This window comes from Ptiloglossa arizonensis, chromosome 10 (genome assembly GCF_051014685.1).
Source record: "Ptiloglossa arizonensis isolate GNS036 chromosome 10, iyPtiAriz1_principal, whole genome shotgun sequence".
NCBI classification, from domain to species: Eukaryota; Metazoa; Arthropoda; class Insecta; order Hymenoptera; family Colletidae; genus Ptiloglossa; species Ptiloglossa arizonensis.
The window spans coordinates 13,260,266-13,281,354 of record NC_135057.1 but is presented as its reverse complement, the minus strand read 5'-3'; the positions used below and the strand labels follow the sequence as shown (position 1 = coordinate 13,281,354).

Here is a 21,089-nt window from a genome sequence, read left to right as displayed (position 1 = left end):
TTTGATTAATTTTCTTTCCAAAGTACCCCAGACAACATTCTTCGAATCTAATCATTATCGGAGAGACACTAACTCCTAATTTACTCTGCATCGAATCGTTGTACCTTCAAAAGACCACTATTCACCGAGATGTGCTTTAGTTACCTCTACTTCTTGCTTACTATTTTCTACGATAACCGACGAATAAAAAAAAATACAAATTAAATCAGTTACCTACTCCGCCACGATAAAGAACATCCACACGTCCGTACGCGTACTTCGACTTTCGAAGAAAATTGTTCCCCGAAGCTCCTCGTTATAGCGACCGCCGCAGTGTCCCTCGATAAGGTGAAACGTTTGTTCCAGGAGGATCAAGTCGAGAATGCCTTACGGAAAGCTGCACGTTATCCCGCTGAGTCTCTTCATCCTGATCCCAGTGACGTTTCTAATTACGTAAGTCGGTACGAGGTACACCCGTGCCTCGACCGTTGCACGATCCCTCTCCCTCGTTTAAAGTACTCGCTCGAAGCACGATCCACGTTTCGAGATAGAAATTAATTTCCAGTTCGAGGTGACTTGTACTCGTCATTCGTGGACGAGCAGGAACACGAAACTCGAACAATGGCGCGCGACGAAAACGTATTCGTAATCGGAGCATCGGGAACCGATGTTCATCGATCGGTTAGCGATCGATCAAGGCCGCTGGTATCGGAAACACCAACAGCCCGGGTGTTCCGTTACCGACGCCATGATGTAAATTCGCGATTAGTTTGATTCATTGTGCCACGTCGCGCACGCTTCGCGCGGGACATTGTTCTGTAAATAACGTCAGTTTCAATGTGGAAACGCGATAACGCAGAGGCACACGGTTACGTAACTCCGTTGCAAGTGTACGTTCCGACAATGGGGAATCGATCAAGGGGCAGAATAGACCGTGAGAGGGAACGGGCGGCTGTAAACATCGCGAAATATTTCATCGACGCTTATTACGATAGATATTAACGTGGCACGAACTTTCGATATGTGATAAGTATCCCAAGCTCGCGAATCTCTGTCCTAGAGAAGAAAATAAAATAATCGGTATATTGGAACAACTTTCTCTCACCGGTTTGAAATTTCAATATAAACGCATAAAAAAAATTTGCAATAAGGAAAACATTGGGGAAAAAGTACGAGGCGATAGTTTCTCTGTGATATTTGTAAAATTTAGTCTATAATAATAATTCCTCGTTCCTAACAATAACCAATGCCCCGTTCGCGTTCTATATTTACTTACTTTGAATGAGAGAAAAGAAAAAATTACTATTAAATAGTAAAATTTGTATACACACACAGCGTCCAAAAAATACTAAATAATCCAGCTTTGGAGAGCTGCTTATCGATCGTTAAGACGAGTCTAAACTACATCTCCCTGGTGGTGGATTAAAAAAAGGAAAGAAAGGAACGATCGATGGTAGAAATTTTACAGGAGGTTGCATGCGCCTCAGCTTACGAATTAATCGCCGTTTCAGATACACTATTTCCGTGCAGTGGGAGCACGTGGTGCCAGGATTCCCTTACATATCGGAAACAGGCACCTTGTCGCCGGAGTCGTGTATATTTGCCCAGTTCCTTAATATAGCCGCGCTGCTCCGTAAATTTCGATAAGTTTTACATTGAGAAGCATACTGCCCGGTGAACACGGGACCTCGTTGATTGATATCGTTCCCGAATTATCATTTTAGTTGCCTGTTGCGTGTACATCAGACATCGACAAGTGTCCCAATGGCAGTTCGAAAGGGGCAACGACCTCGTTAGCAGGAGGATCGTTGTTGTGACGGCTTGGTGCGGCATTTTAGCATGCTTTGGTCTAGATATTCTGGCTAATTTTCAAGAAGCTCGCGTCGTCGCTGCCCACATGATCGGAGCACTGACCTGCTTCACAGCTGGAACCATCTACTTTTGTCTCCAGGTAAATCAGATACCTGTAAGAGAGATGCCTAGCCGATACGAGAATGAGTGATTGAGTGAACACTTGTGTGAACGTACGAGTGTGCTCTAAAATGGGTACTTTATTAAATACGTGAATAGGTAGTTGAGTACTTAAACGGGTACCTGAACGAGTACATCGTATTCGAATAAATACACGAATAGTCACTCGAGTAGATATCAGAGTGGATGTACAAATTGGTGCTGAAAATAGGTATCTAAGTGAATGTACATTTACTTAATCGGGTATCTAAACTGGTAACTAGATATTTATGTAGATACTTAAAGCAAATGTACATTTGAGTGCGTATCTAAATAAGTGTTCGAGTAGGTAATCGAGTAAGAAGTAGGTTCTTAAATTGACACGTAAGTAGAGGTTTAAGTGGCCAGGTATGTACCTAAACTCATGAAAATGAAGAAAGAATGTCCAGCTAACGTGAGTTCGCGAGACAATCTTGTTCGGAGTAACGCGAGATTTTCTGTTGCAGTAGCGCGGTCTGTACCAGAATAACTCACATTGACTCGTCAAGTGTTGTGCGTAAGTAAAGACAATTATGTACTTATAATACTAATCGTAATACCATATGATTGTACAATCCTAGCAACGAGAAATCGCACGTCGACCAATTCCGAGCGCAAAAATGCAAAATATAATAATCCCGTGATAATCTTCTCTATCGAACATCCGACGAATAAAGGCAGCCAACGCAAAATGGACATTTTTTATTTATTTTTGTGAGTACTGTGTACCCCTAAGATCGCAAACTCTTCCCTCTTTATGAATAGTATATTCGTGCGATATATTTTTCTTCCTAGACAAATTTCCAAATAGTTTAATCAAAGAAATCCTGAGTCTAGATCTTCGCGAAAGGAATAATCTTTCACGGAGAATTGGTGAACACGCGTTACATACAAAATACAACGACACTCGATAATGTTTAAAATGTACCTCGATATTATTTCACACCTGTCTTAATATCTTACACTCACGAAATATCTAATAGTTAATGTTCTACGTTCATTTGGATATTCTCTTATAACGATTTGAATATTTTTCAGACGTACTTGAGCCACAAAATGGTGCCAGCGGTAAACGGTAGAATCGTCGTCTATGTTCGCGTAGCTCTTTCAGCGTTGACGTTAATTTTAACACTCACCACCATAGTGCCTGGCTACATTTCCATGTTAAAATTCCAAGGTAACGTTTCTGCATTCGTTTTACGTGAGAACGTCCGTACAGACATCGATTTCGCACCTTGCAGGCGACGATTACAAGAAATGGTTGCCAACAGACGGTGGCTGGGGCTGGCACGTTACTAGCACTATTTCCGAATGGGTTCTGGCGATCGCCTACTGCGCTTTCCTTCTCACATTCGTACCAGAATTTCGATTAATTAACTTCGAGAATCCCGTGGTCATGGTACGCTTCTCACGTGCAGCTGTCTTCCCAACGAGTAACGAATATTCGCGAGCACGTGAATATTTCTCTCGTCTTCGAAACCTCGCAGGGTCGAGTCAAAGCGGTTCAGATTCTTCAAAGCAACGTGATTTTTCGAAATTTGTACATTTAACACCAGTCTGCTGTAGAATTTTGCACACAGAGTTTGTGATACATTAACGAGTTGATCCAATAAGGAAGTACGATATTTAATTTCTTTCAATCGGAGCGAAAATGACCCCACCCTATCGAGCAAGAATTTATTTCGATCGGATTGATACTATTGGGTTGTTTGAAAAGTGATTTGGTTTTTTTTTTTGGTGAAAATGAAACACGATCTTTTTAGAATGTATAAACATTTTATTAAATTATATATTCTCCAATTTGGAAAACGAAATGACTTTTTAAACAACCTAATAAATTAATTCTTGACCAGTGTTTCCATACTCTGCTTTCAGCTGATATACTTGGACCAGGATCCAGACATCAAAGTGTACAAGTTGGAGCCGCAGATTCAAGAATGTTGATGCTCGTCCAATCCGTGAACCATAACTAAATTCTAAGCCACGTTGCTCTTAAAATATTCCTTTATAAATCGTTTGAACCAATCTAGGGTATTGTTCAATTTAACCCTAGAACGACATCCAAGCTTGACTTTTTGGATCGTTCACCGAGTTAAACAGTACTTGATTATACAAAAACCAACATCGAACTGTTTAAGTGTTAAGTGTTTCGAAATGAAACCAATCGAGCTTCTTCAAAATTATTTTATTGCGAGAAAATGGACGATCCATAATTGACTTAATATACACCGACTTATAAAACGATCTGACAAAATTCTGTTAATTGAACGATACTTAATATCCGAAGAAAGAAAAATTTTTTATAAACGATCTAAAAATATACAGTCTTTGTAATCTTGCTAGTCACGATTTTAGTCTTAATGCAATCTCACTCTTCTCACGCTAGTGTCTTCTCGTTAATCGTTCGCTTAATTATTTCTCATATGATTGTAATGTACTCTATCGCTCCAATTTATTACTTTCATACTTCCGTCTACGACAGCTGCTGATAACACGAAACAGCCTTGAGACTCGCTGTCACGGTAATACTATCGTGTTTCTTAACGGCGAAACGAGCAGTATTTCCCGCGGCTGTTCCTGTACTTACGTATTATACTTACATTCTTCTCCAGGTGGAACACGCTCTGTCGCAGAGCGTGACAAATCTCTCCTCTCGAAACGAGTATACCGAGATGATGCAAAAGTATCAAAGGAAATCCAACTTGAATCGAACGAGTCAACGATCCCAAGGTCCCTCTTAATCCTAGCGAGCTTCGTAAGTCTTTTTCATCCGTCACGTTCTCGCAATATACACCGTGGGCTAAAATATGTGGAGCAAACGAAGTAGTCGGGAAGACTCTGTGGCTCAAAGACGAAAATATCGAGTGAAAAATATTGAATCGAAAGTAGCGGTGATCTGTAGTAACCGTGCAGCTAATTGTGTAAAATTGAATCGAAAGTATTTGGAATATAGTACGCGTGCACTCAACTGTGCGCGTATGTGTACACCGTGGGCCAAAATTTGCGATGCAAATGGAGCCGGGGAGATCCGTGGCTCGAAATAAAACGAAACTCCAATATAACAAAATTGAATTGGTGATTTCGTTTTCGAGGAAAATGCATCCAAGAATCGATACGATACGCGTACATCTAACCGTTGACTGACGTTACGAATTTCATTACAGATGTCTCTCGCATACCTCGAGAATGCATTAATAAATATGTATCGATAGCGAACGGTGCCTGACATTCTACTATATCGTATACAAAAATAATCGTAACGACTTCCAAGTGCATTTCTTTAGAAATCAAAGTCACTGATGTAATTTTATTATTCTCCATTTTCGTCTGACTTTGAACCACCGATTCTCCTCGGTTCTATATGTACCATGAACGTCGGTATGTATCGTCTTCCTGTAACTAAACTTACAATAGGTGCAACACACAATAATTCGAACGATTCGGTCTTTCCGTTATTGCTACACTCTACTCCGTTTCGTCTCCACGTTACAAGATCTTTTATTAACTTTCGCGTATATCCTTCACTTTTGTATCTTTCGCGCACCTTACAATCACTATTACTCTAAACTTACGCTCTCGAGTTCCGCGCGTTAGAGACACACACGTCCAATGTAAGCAGAACGCTCAAATATTAATAAAAGAAACTAACCTCCCCGAGGAAACGAGGCAGAAAATTCGCGGCGAAGAAACTTCGAAGCGAGGAGACCGGTCGCGGTGGCTCTTATCGAGCAACGAGCTCCGTTGTCCAGTCACGTTCATGGAAACGTGTTCGAGAAGTCGCGTGATTGGACGTGTATCGTTTTCTGCGTGGCGTTCCTCGAGAGTACGCGCGGAGAGAGAAAAAGAAAAAAAAAAAAAAGAACTAGACGAAAGAAGATCGCGGTGCGTCGAGCCGTAGGAGCTATTAACGCGTAGGTATCCCGGCGCGCGGGCTAGTCGCGGAATCGTCCGCTCAAGGTGCGCCCGAGTCGATAAAGGTCGTGGTCGGTGCATAGAGCGTTCGGGACGCGATTCACGGGAGGTATCGGAGATAAATGTTTCTTGGAGAAGGTCCGCCAGTAAACGACCACGGCGTCAGTCTCGTGGCGCAGCTGCCGAGAGCGCCGTACTGGCTGGCATCGATCGCGCGCACCGTGTCGGCCATAACCTCTGCAATTGGCTCGTCGTCACCCTGGCCCTTCGTTCTACGGCCCTAACAATTCAACGAATCGCGGATCCGAGTGGAAACGAAGGACCACGAGCGTGTACGATTCAGCACGTTTCGCTACACCGTGCCGACAGTGCGGTTTCTTTTCCGGTGAGGAAGTGTTCGATACCCGCAGGAAGACCCTCAACCGTGTGTGCAACCCCTAGACGAGAGTGTCCAGTTTCGAAACGATCGATGGGTGCACCTGGCGAGACGATCGAAGGTATACGACGAAATTCATCCTGGCGATCGCTCGTGAAACAAAGTCGTGGGTTTTAGCTCGCGTACCCAACCCCTATAGGCTGAGTCAACTCGGTTTCGTCTAGGCAGGGGTTACCCTTCCCTGGCGTAGCCAACGCCCGCGTGAGAATACTCGCACGCGGTCTCGAGGAGAGCCGAACAGTTTATTAAATAATCCGGCGCGGGTTCACCAAGTGGTGGAAGTTCAACTGCGCGTGACGTGCCCGGGGAATTGTTCAAGGAGTGTGCCCCATAGGCAGAGTACGTTTTCGCAGCCGCCACGTGACGGTGCGTTTCTTCTTTCAATATTTCTTTCGTCGAGGAGAAGTGATTCCGAAACGTTTGCTCGGTTGATTACACGATTACGTGTCACACAACGTGGAGGTTATCCAAGTGGTGAAGCTTGAACCGCGAGTTGCCGAGGGAATTGTACCAGAAGTGTGTTAGCTGTAACGAGGAGGTTAACAATAGGAGCACGGATTTTCCCCCATCTGCGTGACAATGTTTCCTTCTTTTTCTATTTTCCGATGGAAGTTACGATTCTAGAGCATCGAGCTCGATAGGTGCAACCGGATACAGGGAATTGTTCAACGAAAGTGTTCTCTAGATAGAGCAAGGTACCTCCTTGCTAGAGTCAACAATAGAGAACGTTTCAGTCCCGGACACGTGACGATTCGATTTTTCTTCGATTCTTCTATTTCCGACAGAAGGTCGGAAAGTTCTGAAAGTTCACTTTCGAAAGTTCGTCGCGTCGATTAAATAATCCAACGAGGGAATTGTTCAATCGGAGTGCAACCCCGATAGAGCGAGGAGGTTAGAAAAAGGAGCAGGTTTCGACTCCCCTGCCACGTGACTAGTATTTCGTCTTTTCGGAAGTAAAATTGCGCGATCGTTGAATGTTCGGTTGGTTGATTAAATAATTCGACGCGGTTTCCCTAAACGGTGGAGCTGCAACCGCGCGTGACCTATCGAGGGAATTGTTCAATTAGAGTGTTCTCCCGATACAGCAAGTAGGTAGAAATAGAAGCAGGTTTCAATCCCCGCCATGTGACCATTTTAATTTCCTTCTTCCTCGAAGAAAGTCGACACACGATTCTCGAATGTTCAGTTCGTTGATTAAATAACCCAACGCGGATTAAATAACTCTCCGAGCAGAAACTCGATTGCATCTGACGCACTAAACGATTCGTTTCAAAAAGACAACTCGTCCAGTTAGATGAAAAAGGTTAAAAATACTAGCACGTTTTCATCCTCGCCGCGTAACCGTTCTTTTTTCTTCCTTCCCCGAAGAAATTTACATTCTAAAGTATTCAATTCCTCGATTAAGTAACCCAACACTGGTTCACCGAGCGTAGATTCCATTACACGTGACGCACCGAGATATTCCTCTCAAACAGACAACTCGAGGAAAGATTAAAAATAGAAACAGAATACGCTCTTACCCTCGCCACGTGACAATTGTTCCATCTTCCATTCTTTCCCCGGTGAGAGAAATTTCCATTCGATAATATTCAATTCCTCGTTAATCCTTGGATTAAATAACCCATCGCGGATACTCCAAGTGGAGGTTGCATCTGACGCACCGAGGGTTTCGAGAGAGCTCGCCCAGATAGGTAGTAGAGGAGGTTAAAAATAGGAGGAGCGTTCATTTTTTTTTTATTTTCTTTTTCATTTTTTCTTTTTCTTCTCTTTTTTGCCTCCCTCACGGAAGGTGTGCGCGAGAAGAGGAAAGCTCTGATGGCAGTCGAACCGCAGTGCAGTCGTCGGTCTGTGCGTCGCAGCGACTGAGATTCCCCCGGGTAAGCGAGCGTGGATTCGTCCCGTGGTTGCTAGGAACCAGACGAGCATGAGCGATCGTGGCCCGTGGACGCGTGCTTCGACGCGTGCGGTTACCCGATAGCGGCGTCGGCGTCCGCGGACGTCGGGCGTCTGACGTCATCAGTTCCGGCGGGAAAGCCAACGACAACCGGATACGCGAGCAGCGGCAACATGGACGAGCACGATTACTTGGTCAATCTCCACTATCTGCCGATCCTGCTCTTCGTCTCGTTGCCAACCGTGTTCATTCTGACGTGAGTATGCAGCGAACGCTCGATGCGCCGATTCGTCGCGAGTAACGGAGCCGGTATTGTTTACCGAAGGATAGGCGGGATCGTTCACGCCGGAGGGGAACGTGCGTTGAAATTTTCCACGGTCGAATATCCCGACACCGTGGCAATTCGAAAGCAGGATCGCGTAAATTGGACACACAATTGCGCGCAAATATTTGGTTGTTCATCGAGAAACGTGAAATTATAGATGCGTGTGTTTTGAAAAGAGGAAAGCGATTCGAAAGTAAGATTGTTGTGAATTAGAAACGTAATATTGTTTTCTTTGTTGAAAACATGTGTATTATAGATACGTGTATTTTGAAAAGGGGAACCCGATTCGAAAGTAAGGTAAATTAGAAACGTAATATTGTATGGTTTGTTAAGAGAATGTATATCATAGAGATGTATATTTTTAAAGGGGGAACGTGGATGAAAATTGTCCACGATGGAATATTCTAACAGTGATTCGATCGTAGGATTGCGTAAATTGGAGAAATAACGTGGTGTCGTATATCGAGAAAGTTGTATTATAGATTTTCTCGCAGGAGGGGAATATGCGTCGAATTTTTCCGCGAGTGAGTATTCGAATAGCGACACGTTGCGTAAATTGGAAATATAACGCGGTGTTGTTTGTCGAAGACGGTGTATTATAAATACGATCTTAGGTGGGTATTGTCGAATTTGTCTACTGTTCGGTTACTCAAATCCTCGAGAATCGTATAATACGTATACAGATATGTACCGAAGCCAAGTTTAAGTTTATTTGTTTTGAACGTTCCAACAGTAATCGTTTCTGGTCCTCTTTGAAAGCATTGCTCGTAATTAGCGTAAAAACAACCGAATTTAACGCTACAGAAGTAAACGAAGATTGTGAAATCTCGCTGCCATGGAAAATTATAGTTCGTCTAACGTGAATGAAAATAAAATAAGAATCGAAAGATCCATATTATCTTTCGTCTCTTATCTACTGCTCAATTATGCGCTTCGGAATCTCTCCAATGATATTCTTGTTTGCCGAAGATAAGCGCGATTTCCGTAAATTATTCTCTTTGTGCCGATAATCCGCCAAATTTGTTTCAATGCCAAGTACATTCGTTAAAATACATTCCTCCGAGTTGCTCGAATTTCTCTCGAGCGTTCGTGCATTTCGTTCCGCGTTTTTCATACCTTTGTTCCGTGCGTTTTCTATGTCAATCGAATGCTTCGTTATTTTCACATCCTTTGCCCGGTTTGCACGCTCAAATTCAGATCGTGCGCGGCGCGCAACGTGAATTGTTCTTCGTTGAAAATTTGGCTTGCTAATTGCACGTTGAACTTGCATAACGGATGCGACAGTTCAACTGCATTATTAAACGCGCACCGTGGACAGAGAATTCCTGTTACCGTCTTAGAGAAATTCTTCCGTAATAATAGCAGTCTAACAAGACAATCTGGACCGATACAATCGTGAGAAAAGATGCGGGAAGCGATTCATTGTCCACGTGTCCCATGTTTATCGCGCGAAGATTCATTTACCATTCGACGATCCGTTACACGCTTCGATCGTTTCGCGCGATGTCGATTTTTCAATTGGTTAATTTACACACAACGCGTTCTCGTGCCGCGATTATTATCGCAAGATTAGACACATCGGTGACAAGCGACTTTCGCGCCGTCTTTTCAACGCAACGACATTTCTACGATGCATTCGTCACACCTCGCGACATAATTCATCGAAGATGAATAATAATTCGTACGATGGTGAATGTACGCGTCTTTCTTATTTTCCAGTTACGTAATAGCGATCATGTTGGGCCACGTGGAAGCAGAGTTTCCCTACATCTCGGACACAGCTACCTATGCACCGGAGAGCTGCATTTTCGCCCAGTTCATCAACATGATCGCGATGCTGAGTGAGTGCACCAACATCGACGAATACGTTTCAATTTTCGAGCGTTCCCAGGACGCGAAAATCGATCGACACTTTGCACGTGGTGTAGCGACCTCAATTCCGTTTCACAGAGAATATGCAAGAGTTTCGAGGAAGTGTATGAATAGCTTTTCGAGAGAGAGAGAGAGAGAAGAAAAAAAAATATCTCGACAACAAAAGCTTCCGTACCGAGAGTTTGAAAAATAACCAAGAATTTTTATTCATCGTGTGAATAGATTTTGAAGCGTCGATCGATATCGAAGTGTCTGTACGTTTTATTGTCAACGTTACGCTGAAAATAAGTATTCGAGGGGATGGTAAAAACGAAGAATTTTGTTTCGACGAACTTTGACAAATTTTATTGGAGATTTTTCTAGTTCAAAATAATTTTGCTCGGATAACGAGACATCGATGTTTCTTGTTCCTTTTTAATACGTTTGCATCGGTTTCAGTGTCGTTCATGGTGTACGTGAGGTACTCCCTGGTGAAAGAATGCACGAGTTTGCAATCGTCCATACGAAAGTGGAACCGTTGGGCGTTAATATTTGGCCTGATGTCGACCTTCGGGCTCTCCGTGGTCGCTAATTTTCAAGAGACGTCAGTGTTCATTGTGCACTTCATTGGCGCGCTTCTGTGCTTCGGTGGCGGGACTGCATACTTTTGGACGCAGGTGAGCATTTAAATTGCAGCCGAGCAATTAAAGACTCGTTGCAAGCGACGAGTAAATTCTCCAGTTAGCTCTATTTCACAAAAATCCAAATACAAATTGAAAATTCTTCTTCCTCTCTAGAATTAGATACCTTCGTCTCGGTGACAGCAAAACGAAATTTATAATCGTATGCAATTACATTATTACTCGTATCTGTATACTCGAGACTGATACGTTTGGATATTATTTTCGTCCAAACGTCGTCGATAAAACTCTCGTCCTTCTTAACCTTCGGACGCGTACGATCGCAAAATTGCGATATAAGTAAATAATTAGGTACCGATAACAATATAATGTAGGTGTTACTAAGTGTACAACATACTTCCGTAGATTTTAACTCACTTCCCAGACAGCGTCTACTCGTTACAACGAGTGGAATCATTTTCTTTAAATTGTATTCGTAACATTCGAAGAAAACTGTTCGTTTAAGGCTTCGCGAAGAAACTAGGAGCGAGGTGGACGAGGTCGTGAAAGAAATGCTAATAACGTGTAATTGGATTATCCCAAACGAAGGTCGATTCTTTCGCTCGGTCTTGCGTAATTTGCTGAAAGACCGATTTATCCAGCACGGGTATTTTCCAGCGAAATAGACCCCTTCTCTCGTTGGATACAATCGCAGCTGTTTTATTTCCAGGCCGTGTGCTCGATTTACCTGTACCCGCTAGGATGTTCGTTGAGACTGGCGAATCTTCGGATCGTGTTGTCCATGTTCTGCGCAGTTTGCTTCTTCGTGACCCTCATCACCGGCGTGCTGTCTCGCTTGGCCTATAAGGGTTGGTTCGTTGCCTTTCCCTCTCCAATTACGGCCCTCCTCGTTCGCTCATTAACGACGTTTCTCTTTCCAGGAACGAATCCCCGAAAATGGTACAAGGAGGACAACGGCTGGGAATTGCACGTGGCCAGCACAATTACGGAATGGATTTGCGCGGCAGCCTTCTGCATCTACATTTTGACGTTCACCGATGAGTTCAGGAACATCAAGATCAGTTATCCGAAGGTAACTTTATTTCTCGAAATTCTGAACAACGATCGTTTTCTTCGATAGAGCGTTCGAGTCGAGGCCACGTTTCGAAGTGAAAAAAAAGAATCTTTCGCTCGGAATCAACCAACGTTTTAAACAATATCGATCCCAGGGCAGCGAGCTCCATCGATAAGGAAGTTTCCTAGTTCGACGACCCGATGATCTATTTAGCCTGTATCCTCAGAAGCGATTGGTATTTCGAATTTTCCGAAACAGAAAACAACGTACCAAGTCCTAACCCTTATCGTTTCTGAGACTCTCTGTTTAATACACTGGTTTTGGGTCGGCTGAAACAGGACACTTCTGATCGACGAGTTCCTGATCCGTATATAGTTCTAGATTAGGTTACCCAGGACACTTCCAATCTTGCCAGAACTTCCAGCATGTACGTTCCTCTGTCCCAATCCTTCGAAATCCCATCGATCGATAGCATATCCCATCTCGTACTCCTCGAACCGTTCTGATCTTCTTCGCGCGTTCCCAGGTTGTCTGCAATCCGAACCGCGGCAGTCTGAGCGACGAGACTCTGAACGAGGGCCTGGACTCCGCGTTAAACCAGGATCGAGGTTCGCCGACGATCACCTGATCGCTCATTGGCAGAGGCGCCGGTGGTTACGTCAACCTCCTCTCACACTCTCCGGTGAACACTCCGTGTCCCGGTTACAGGTACCGCGAATCTCGAGAAGCTCTATTGGACGAGGTGGCATCGTTGGTGACGACCACGCCGCCGCTTACCTGCGACGTCGAGGGGAAAACTGACGTCCTCTGCCCGGTGGAAGTACACGTGCAGGACCCATTGGTACGGGAACGACGACGTCAAACGATCGAAACGGTGGTAGCGAAACACAGCGGCAATTGGGACGAGGATCGCTCGAAGAACTGGATCGATCTCGACGAAAACGTTCTGGACGGCTACATACTCATAGACGATGCCTGTTTGGAGCCTTGCGTCGTCCCCGACGAATCTCAAGAACTACCGTACCCCGAAGGGACCGTGGAACTGGACGACGACGAGGACGACGCCGACAGTCACGGCAGAGACTCCTCGATCTACGGCAGACCTAGGCAAACGGTATCTGGAAGGACTCGCGAAGATTTCGACTTCAGCACGACCTACCCTCTGGCGAACAGTCACGGTAACGCTTATCAGGAATCGAGCAGTCACACAAGGTACAGCGAATTGTACTCGGAACTCGCGGTCAGAAACTACCTAGAGGCGAACCGTGACGACACGATGAACTACTCGGTGGCCAACAGCCACGGCGACCACAGCATCTCGTCCGAGAATCGTGAGAGAAGCATCAGAGAGAACACCGAGACCGATCAACCGAACTGGGACAGCAGACAGTACGTAAACTACGAGGTGGCGAACAGTCACAGCAACTACAGGGTGTACTACGACAGCCAGACCCAACAGAGGGACTTTCTACAGTCGTCCGGTTGGCCGATCGAATCCTGGAGGGAACACCTCTTCGGCAATAACCAGGTGGCGGAGGACAAGAAACAAAAGTCGGAGAACACCGACACCGTGGAAAACGACACCACCAGAGCCAGATCGAGCGACAAATCCGAGAACAAAGACGACGGTGAGCCCGGCTGCGACATCGAGCAGTGTTTGGTACAAATCGAGGAGAGTCTTATGAACATCGAGCAGAACTTGCTTCACGTGCAAGACCTCGACATACCGGAGCTGAGGAATCTTTTGTACAAGAGTCCAAGTATCGAGAAGAGTCTCTACGAGGTTCAGGGCCTCCTCTACGCCGACGGGATCGTCCCGGTGATAAAGACGAAGAAACCTTCGTCTCTGGAATCGGAGGAGGAGAACGAGGAGGACGAGGAAGAGGAGGAGGAGGAAGAGGAGGAGGGTTGGGTGGATCGGAATCTGACGATCAAAGACAACGACGACGAGGACGACGACGCCGGCGCCGGGCCATTCGACGCCTCCAACGAAGAGTCATCCGACACCGCCAACGCTGAAGAGAACAATCGTTCCGAATCGATGGACGATCGCACGAAACTGGACTACGCCAACGATTCCACCATATACGAAGAGGACACAACCAACTCGAACTGCAACGAGAAAGCCATGAACTTTATCCCCAACAGTCTGAACAAGACGTTGCCCAGACGGATACTCTTGGACGGGGCGAAGGACAACATACGTCTCAGCTACTCGGGTCCCGAGGAGACGATCGTCGACTACAATCTGAACACCACCTGCGCGGAGAAGAAGCTCTTCTGTCGCGACAAGTGTCACAGCAGAACGAACTCTCTCGACGAGAACTCCGCGTTCCCGAACCTGGACACCAACGACAAGCACGAGACGGGGAAGAGTTCGTTGCAGAATCTCCTCTTCGATCCGGTGAATGGAAATTCTTTGGACCTGTCCGTGAAGGCCAGGTCGGAGGAGACGCTACGGATACCTCGCGGGAGATTTTCGAAGACTCTGAACGGAAAGGGGATAGACGACAAACGATGGACGATCATGGAAGCCAGGACGGAGGACTTTCGTAGGAAGATCGAGTCCATAGCTTCTCACAGACCGTTCACCGTGTCGGGTGTTCACGATCCCAAGAGGACGCGAGCTACCAAAGAGTCGGCGACGGAGAACGTGCAACGATCGCGCGAGAAATCGCCCAACAGGCCCAGAAGGGGGCCAATACCCAACGACAGGGCCCAGGACAAGGAGAAGGAGTCCCTGGGTGGCAAGAGCTTCGACAAAAGGAAGCGAAAGAAGATATCGAGCAGAGGTCCAAGTTCCTCGGACAACGCCCTCGTGCCTAGCAAACTGATCTCTCTATCGTTGTCACTGCTACTGGCGGCTCTGTTGCAAGCGGTGAGGTGTCTGACCGAACTGGTCGAGGATGCGTTCAAATCCGCCAGCTACGACAGAAACGGTCTGCTGCAATGAGATTTGCTTCAAAGGGGTCCTCGTCCAGCACGGGAACGTTTTCGCGGATACACGGCGGCATCCTAACGACCAGAGGTCTAGGCCAACGGCTAGGTTTACTTTTCGTCGCATTCCCGCAAACACGCTACCCACACAAGACCAGGTGTTCCTCCACGGTGACGAGATTCCTCCAGGACTATTTTATCAGTGTCGTTGTGAAACTTGGCCAGACACAGGCTACCCACCGAGACCAAGTGTTCCTCCAAGGTGACGAGATTCCTCCAGGACTATCGGTGTCGGGGTTACTTGGACAAACACACCGAGATCAAGTGTTCCTCCAAGGTGACGAGATTCCTCCAGGACTATCGGTGTCGGGGTTACTTGGACAAACACACCGAGACCGAGTGTCCTTCCAAGATGTCGAAATTTCTCCGAGACCACCCTCACCGGTATCACGGGGCCTTGGACGGACACAGGCTACCCATCGAGACCAAGTGTTCTTCCAAGGTGACGAGATTCCCCGAGATCGCTTTTATCGGTGTTAGATCTCGAGCAAACACGAACTCGCCGCCAGATGTTACCGCCAATGATGAGATTTCTTCGGAGATTACTTTATCGGTATCGGAGTGATCTAGGCGACCACACCGAGACCATGTGTTCCTCCAAGGTGACGAGATTCATCGGAGACGACTTTATCGATGTTAAGGGGGACTTGGTTCCGTACGCGCGATTAGTGTCACGTGCAAACCGGCCGAGACACGTGCTCAGACTCTGCCGTAGTGTCCTAGCGATAGCGATACGTAGCGAATTCGGTTTATCGAGCTGGGATCGAGATTATGCGCGATCGATCGTAACCGGTGTTCGATCTCGAATGACGCGTCGAATTTTCCGGAAAATCGTAGATATTTTTCGCGCGCGGTCCTCGAATCGAAAACATCGGAGGTACACTTCGAGGAGGAAGCTGGTTGGCCACGGAAGAGGAGAGATATCGAACTCAAAGACTTCCGTACCTATAATTTGCAACCATAAACGTCCAAAAGCTGACAGCTAATGTCTGTGATAAACGCGATGCTTACGATCCACACGATTACTGCGTTTACACAGAAACGCTACTCTAAGTACAGGAACGAGATGTTTATTCTAGGTATAACGATTCTGTTGTTGTTGTTGTTGTCATCGTACGGTCGTTGAGCAAGCGTCGGTGAGAACGAACGAGACACGTCGAAAGGGTGCTACGTGGACGACGAAAACGAAGACGAAGAACGTCGAGGGCCTATCGGGGATGAAATCGGGGGAACTATCGGCACGATTGTTTCCGATCGGATGGTGCTTCGCGGATCGCTAGACGGGTATGTGACGGTTGAACGAGATAAAGAAAGAAGAGAAGAAAGAAAAAAAAAAGAAACTAACGCTGACGCAGACGAGGAACGATAGTGCACGATATTAGGAAACGAGGAACGTCGTTTATGATAAGTCTTATCGATGGTGCAAAGTACACGGGCTAAGCACGTACATACATACGGTGTTTAGTATCGCGTGCGTGCGTTCAAAAGTGCCTAAACTCGTCGCGTATCGCTGGTACGCGAGGTTCAGTACATAATATTGTCTAATTGATTGACTTAAACACGAAAAGAATCGAAAAAGAAAAAAACAAAAAAAAAAACAAAAACAAACAAAAAAACTAACGATTTAAACGCTACTTATGTCTACCTACCGTAAACCTCTTTTTTCAAAGGTGTAACGTTACTGAAGAGAGGAGATGAAATAAAGGAGAGCGAGGCAAGCTGGCGAGAACGCTTAAAACGTTGGAAATTGTTTGCGTGTAAGTCACTTCAACCCCTGCGTGCCCACCATTCCCCACCATACGACCCTTTCGTCGTTCCTTCGTCCCCCTAGGGCCGGGAAGCAAGAAGATTCAAAGTTTCGAACGAGGAAAGGGTCGATAAGAAACTTTACCGGAAGAAATTGCAAGAATTCATTTCGATAAAGTTTATTCTCGTTCGCGATGAGCTCGAACTCCGGGATCTTCGGGAATGTAATCTCGCTCTTTGCGAACAAACTACCTTAAATTAAGAATACCCCTGTTATCTATTTATTATTCGTGGTAGAACGAACTTACTCGTGATCCCCGCCCTTACCGGAGAAACGAGTCGGACGGAAGGATAAAAAACTTTCCCAGCTGCGAAACTGGGACGAACGTACATTAAATTATTATATCTGGACATTAAATTATTACTTTTCTACTCTCCAAAAGAAACTTAAATCGCATTGTACGTTGAGTGACTTCGATCAACGGACCGGATCGTCAATTTCGTTTTTCTTTCGCTCGTACTAATTTCGTTACTATTTCTCGGTTAATTTTATTCCGACCTTCCTACAACACTGTCCACCCGAGTCCTTTCTCAGCGTGTCGAATTACAGTCGAATAATTCACTTCTAAGGCGAATTCCCTTGAAAAACGAAGCCTTCCGTCTACGCCGATGTTTCGATTTATTTCGAGCGGTGCCCCTTCTTCGTGATAAATAAAAACGTACTATAAATTCCGCGGTAAATATAACAAAGACCATTCTCGCGGAAAATTCTACTCACGATTAACATTCTCCAAACTGAATTTCAACAATAACTAAAAAATTGTATTCTACAATTGAAAATTATTCTACTCACGATTAACCTTCTCCGATCCGAATTTCAATATTAACGCTCAAATAACCGGTATATTAACAATGCACAAATACTAAAAGTTTCTTTCTTAATTCACAATTGGAAATTATTCCACGAGTAAAATAGAATATAGGAGACCAGGAGGTGTGTAAAATTCGTTAAGGATCCCCGGTTGTTTGGAGGCTGACGGTATCATCGCGTCGGCATACTCTAATCGCGTTCGAGCAGGTTAGACCGCAACCCTTTCCTGCCAGAAATCCGCCCCTCGGTTCGCCACGTTTCTGCCGCGAGATCATCCAAAAAGCTCGCGTTACCGCACAGCTCTCCTACATCCAGAGGTGGTAGGGGACGAGGAAACGGTATCGATCGATGCTTTACGCTCATCGCGTGTGACAACGGAGGTCGCCGGGGCCGCTACAAGAGAACACCCCTAACTCGCGAACCTTTCCGCGCCTCGCGCCATTCCCTATTCACCGAATAAAAAATCGACCCTGGCCTTACGACGATTACCACGGTTTTCCATCGTGCGAGCCTTTATCCTCGAGAATCGCTAATTTTAGACGACATCGGCCGTTTCGAACGGTCACCTAGCGTAACGCTGAACAAGGATACCCTAAATATATCGCGAACCGATCGATCAACTCCGCAACTTCCTGACAGGGGTTCCATTGACGACTGGCTCGATCAATCCTGCCCAGCTACAGCCTGGAAAAATGATCGGGAACTCTGGACGCTTGTAGCGTCACGATCTACAAATTACGACACGCTCCCGAGGCTGTTTATTCGACAGAAGGGTGTAGACCGGGTTCGAGCAGATGGCAATATACGCGACGATGGTGTTACGGAGGAAGAATATTTAAACGGAGGGAAGTTTCAATTGCGATTGTAAGGTACGAACATCTACTTGGCGCGCGTTACTCAATTTTAGGGTAGAAGGGACTTGGAAATTTCACGGAGAACACTCTGGAATGTTTTTTCGCTTTTCAAGATGGATGATAGTTCGCGACAGAGAGGTGAACGCTGGTGTCGGATAAAAATATTTAAACGGAGGGAAGTTTAAATTACGATGCGGATATAAATATTAAATTCTCGGTGCGCGGTCCTCGTTTTGGAGTAGAGCTGAATGTTTCTTGCGTTTCGAGATCGATGACAGTAGGGAAGAAGTTAAAATTACAATGTAAGTACAAATACTGATTTCTCGACTCGTGCTGGCCCAGTTTTGGGGCTCTATTGGCAGGTTAATTAATCTAGCGGAACCACGAGCTGCAAAAAACATCGAGAACTCCGGGGGCTTGTGGCGCTGGAATCTATAAATTACGGTGCAGCAGCAGCGCTATTTGTTCGGTTGGAGAGCAGACTGGTCCGCGACGGAAAGGAAAATATCCATCGATATTGCCCCGGTACGAGAATACTTAAACGCTGGGTACAAATTAAAATATAAATACAAATTTCAACATCCCCGCACGTGTCTCCCTATTCGGTCTCTCCTCGAGTACTTCACGAACAATCCATACTTCTTCTTCCTCGATATCGCAATTTTCTTTCCCACCGTTGCGCTCTCAGATTCTGTTCTTTATTTCACATCTCACGATTTCCTCCATTTCCCAATCCATCCTACGGACCCCCGTTGAAATATTTTCCACTCGACCCTACAACTCAACGTACATCGTTCCCTCGCCTCTGACCTGGACACTATCAACCGTGATGCAAAATAACGAACGACTCGCGAGTACACGAGTACACACCAATCGTGACGTAAAATATTGGGTCGTTCGGAAAGTCATTTCGTTCTTTCCGGTGAAAACGTAGAACACGATTCTTTCAGAGTGTATAAACATTTCGTTCAATTGCATATTCTCCATTTTGGAAAACGAAACTACTTTCCGAACGACCCGATCGCTTGAACACGAATCGGAAAGACTCGAACACCGATACGCACCGATCGTGTTCGATTTCCACCATAGAGGTCGCACCGTATTCGTGCTCGAGGGAGACGTTGAGAGATGGTTGAGGCGGACCGGTTACCGCTAGAATTTTCAATTAAGATCCGCGAGTACGCTCCGTGCACACGAAACACTCGGAATACATTAAAATCCGGCTGCGATGTAGACACGAGGATAGAGGGGGCCGGGGTTAGCGAGAAGCTCTCGGGGTGAGTTTTACGGTTGGCCCCTCGAACGGTTTACGAAGCTCTCGAAGCCCGCGTCGCTTCATCTCGCGCGGATATTGGCCGCGCGGGCTGGCTCGTCCATAACACGACCGATATTGCCGTCTCGCGCTGGATATTTATTGCGAACGGCTGAATCAGGACGGATGATATTCTTAGGGCTCGGCTCCCCGCGGAATATCAATCGTTTAGCGAACGAGGCCGTTTCGGTTTTTTACGAGGCCCCGCGCACGATGGACATAAAAAGTGCACTTAGGAGGGTGAGTCCTATCGGATGTTTCGCGCGAAACATCCCCCACACCTTCTGGGTCGTACGTACGTATGGTACAAGGTTTCGTCGACCCGTTTTTAGAAAAAAAAAAAATCAAAGAGAGAGACGAGAAATGGGAAATAATAGAAAGAGAGGTGTAGTATTGTGTGTACGTGGAGCGAAGGACGAGATGGAATAATATTGTTCGATCTTTATTGAATACGTTTGATCGTTCGCGAGGAAGGATGAAAGAGGGATGGAAAATCGTAGAGGGAGACGCAACGTCAAGGACGATAGTGCGAAGGACGAGATCGAAGTATATTGTACGATCTTTATCGAATACATTTTACTGTTTAAGAAAGATCAAAGAGAGACGAAAAATTGGGAAGTAAGGGATGTGTGTCGAGGACGAGACCGAGCAATATTATTCAATCTTTATCGAATACACTTTACCGTTTGTGAAGAAAAATAAAAGAGAGACGATACCAAAGGGAAATACTAAAGCGGTGTAATGTATAGTTCGAAGGACGAGATACAATAATATTATTCGATCTTGAACACGTTTTGCGTTATCTCGTGTTGCGAGTAACTTCGAAGATAATTTTTCACTCGAGGTAACCATATACTCGGGGAAAGTACACTTTTCGTTGAAAAATACGAAACGATGAAAGAAGGGAACGAATCGCTGAAAATTTGAACGCGTACGATTACCGAAGTGACGATGCTGATAAAAAAATTATCCACGTTGCGGCACGCTGGAAATTGCCGCGAACTCGAGGGAGAAAAATTGCATCGATCGCGCCTCGAGCCACGACTCGCTGTTAAAAAAACAAATAAAAATGTTTCCAAAGCTTCGTTAAGCGCCCGAGAAGCTTCCAGAGCCGAAGAAGCTCATTCTACCTGTACGGAGGACTCGGAGAGACATTATTTATCGGTCCATTAATCAGATCGTTAATTCGAAGAAATATTGTCCTCCGTCGAGCGAACGAGACTGCTCG

General features: G+C 45.6%; 1 protein-coding gene and 1 long non-coding RNA gene across 8 annotated transcripts; one reads left to right on the top strand and one right to left on the bottom strand.

The window, feature by feature from the left end:
- The first annotated feature begins 816 nt into the window (after positions 1-816).
- LOC143151819 (uncharacterized) lies at positions 817-12,746 on the top strand. Its single transcript, XM_076321262.1, has 20 exons — positions 817-869; positions 1,491-1,612; positions 1,704-1,930; positions 3,007-3,145; positions 3,210-3,553; positions 3,822-3,907; positions 3,999-4,099; positions 4,471-4,604; positions 4,699-4,832; positions 5,655-5,879; positions 5,926-6,377; positions 6,485-6,682; positions 6,789-6,832; positions 6,941-7,135; positions 8,228-8,466; positions 10,255-10,376; positions 10,846-11,063; positions 11,737-11,875; positions 11,948-12,099; positions 12,608-12,746. Exons 1-20 carry the CDS (start codon positions 817-819, stop codon positions 12,707-12,709), a joined length of 3,426 nt encoding a protein of 1,141 aa, XP_076177377.1. The 3' UTR covers positions 12,710-12,746.
- Positions 3,839-8,510, bottom strand: LOC143151802 (uncharacterized). 7 transcript variants are annotated; one of them, XR_012993429.1, is made up of 3 exons: positions 7,837-8,510; positions 4,569-4,768; positions 3,839-4,017 (listed from the first exon to the last, which is right to left on the bottom strand). It is a non-coding gene; the product is annotated as an uncharacterized LOC143151802 (long non-coding RNA). The 7 variants fall into 7 exon arrangements; XR_012993428.1 differs by lacking the exon at positions 3,839-4,017 and adding an exon at positions 4,159-4,450; XR_012993427.1 differs by lacking the exon at positions 3,839-4,017 and having other exon boundaries at positions 4,159-4,768.
- Positions 12,747-21,089: the final 8,343 nt, after the last annotated feature.

What these genes read in the sequence shown, in the direction of transcription:
- LOC143151819 (XM_076321262.1), top strand. Translation starts at nt 817, where the DNA reads ATGTGGAAACGCGATAACGCAGAGGCACACGGTTACGTAACTCCGTTG. An exon ending in TACGTAACTCCGTTGCAAGT is followed by an intron (nt 870 to 1,490) that starts GTACGTTCCGAC and finishes TCGCCGTTTCAG; the next exon opens with ATACACTATTTCCGTGCAGT. An exon ending in TTCCATGTTAAAATTCCAAG is followed by an intron (nt 3,146 to 3,209) that starts GTAACGTTTCTG and finishes CGCACCTTGCAG; the next exon opens with GCGACGATTACAAGAAATGG.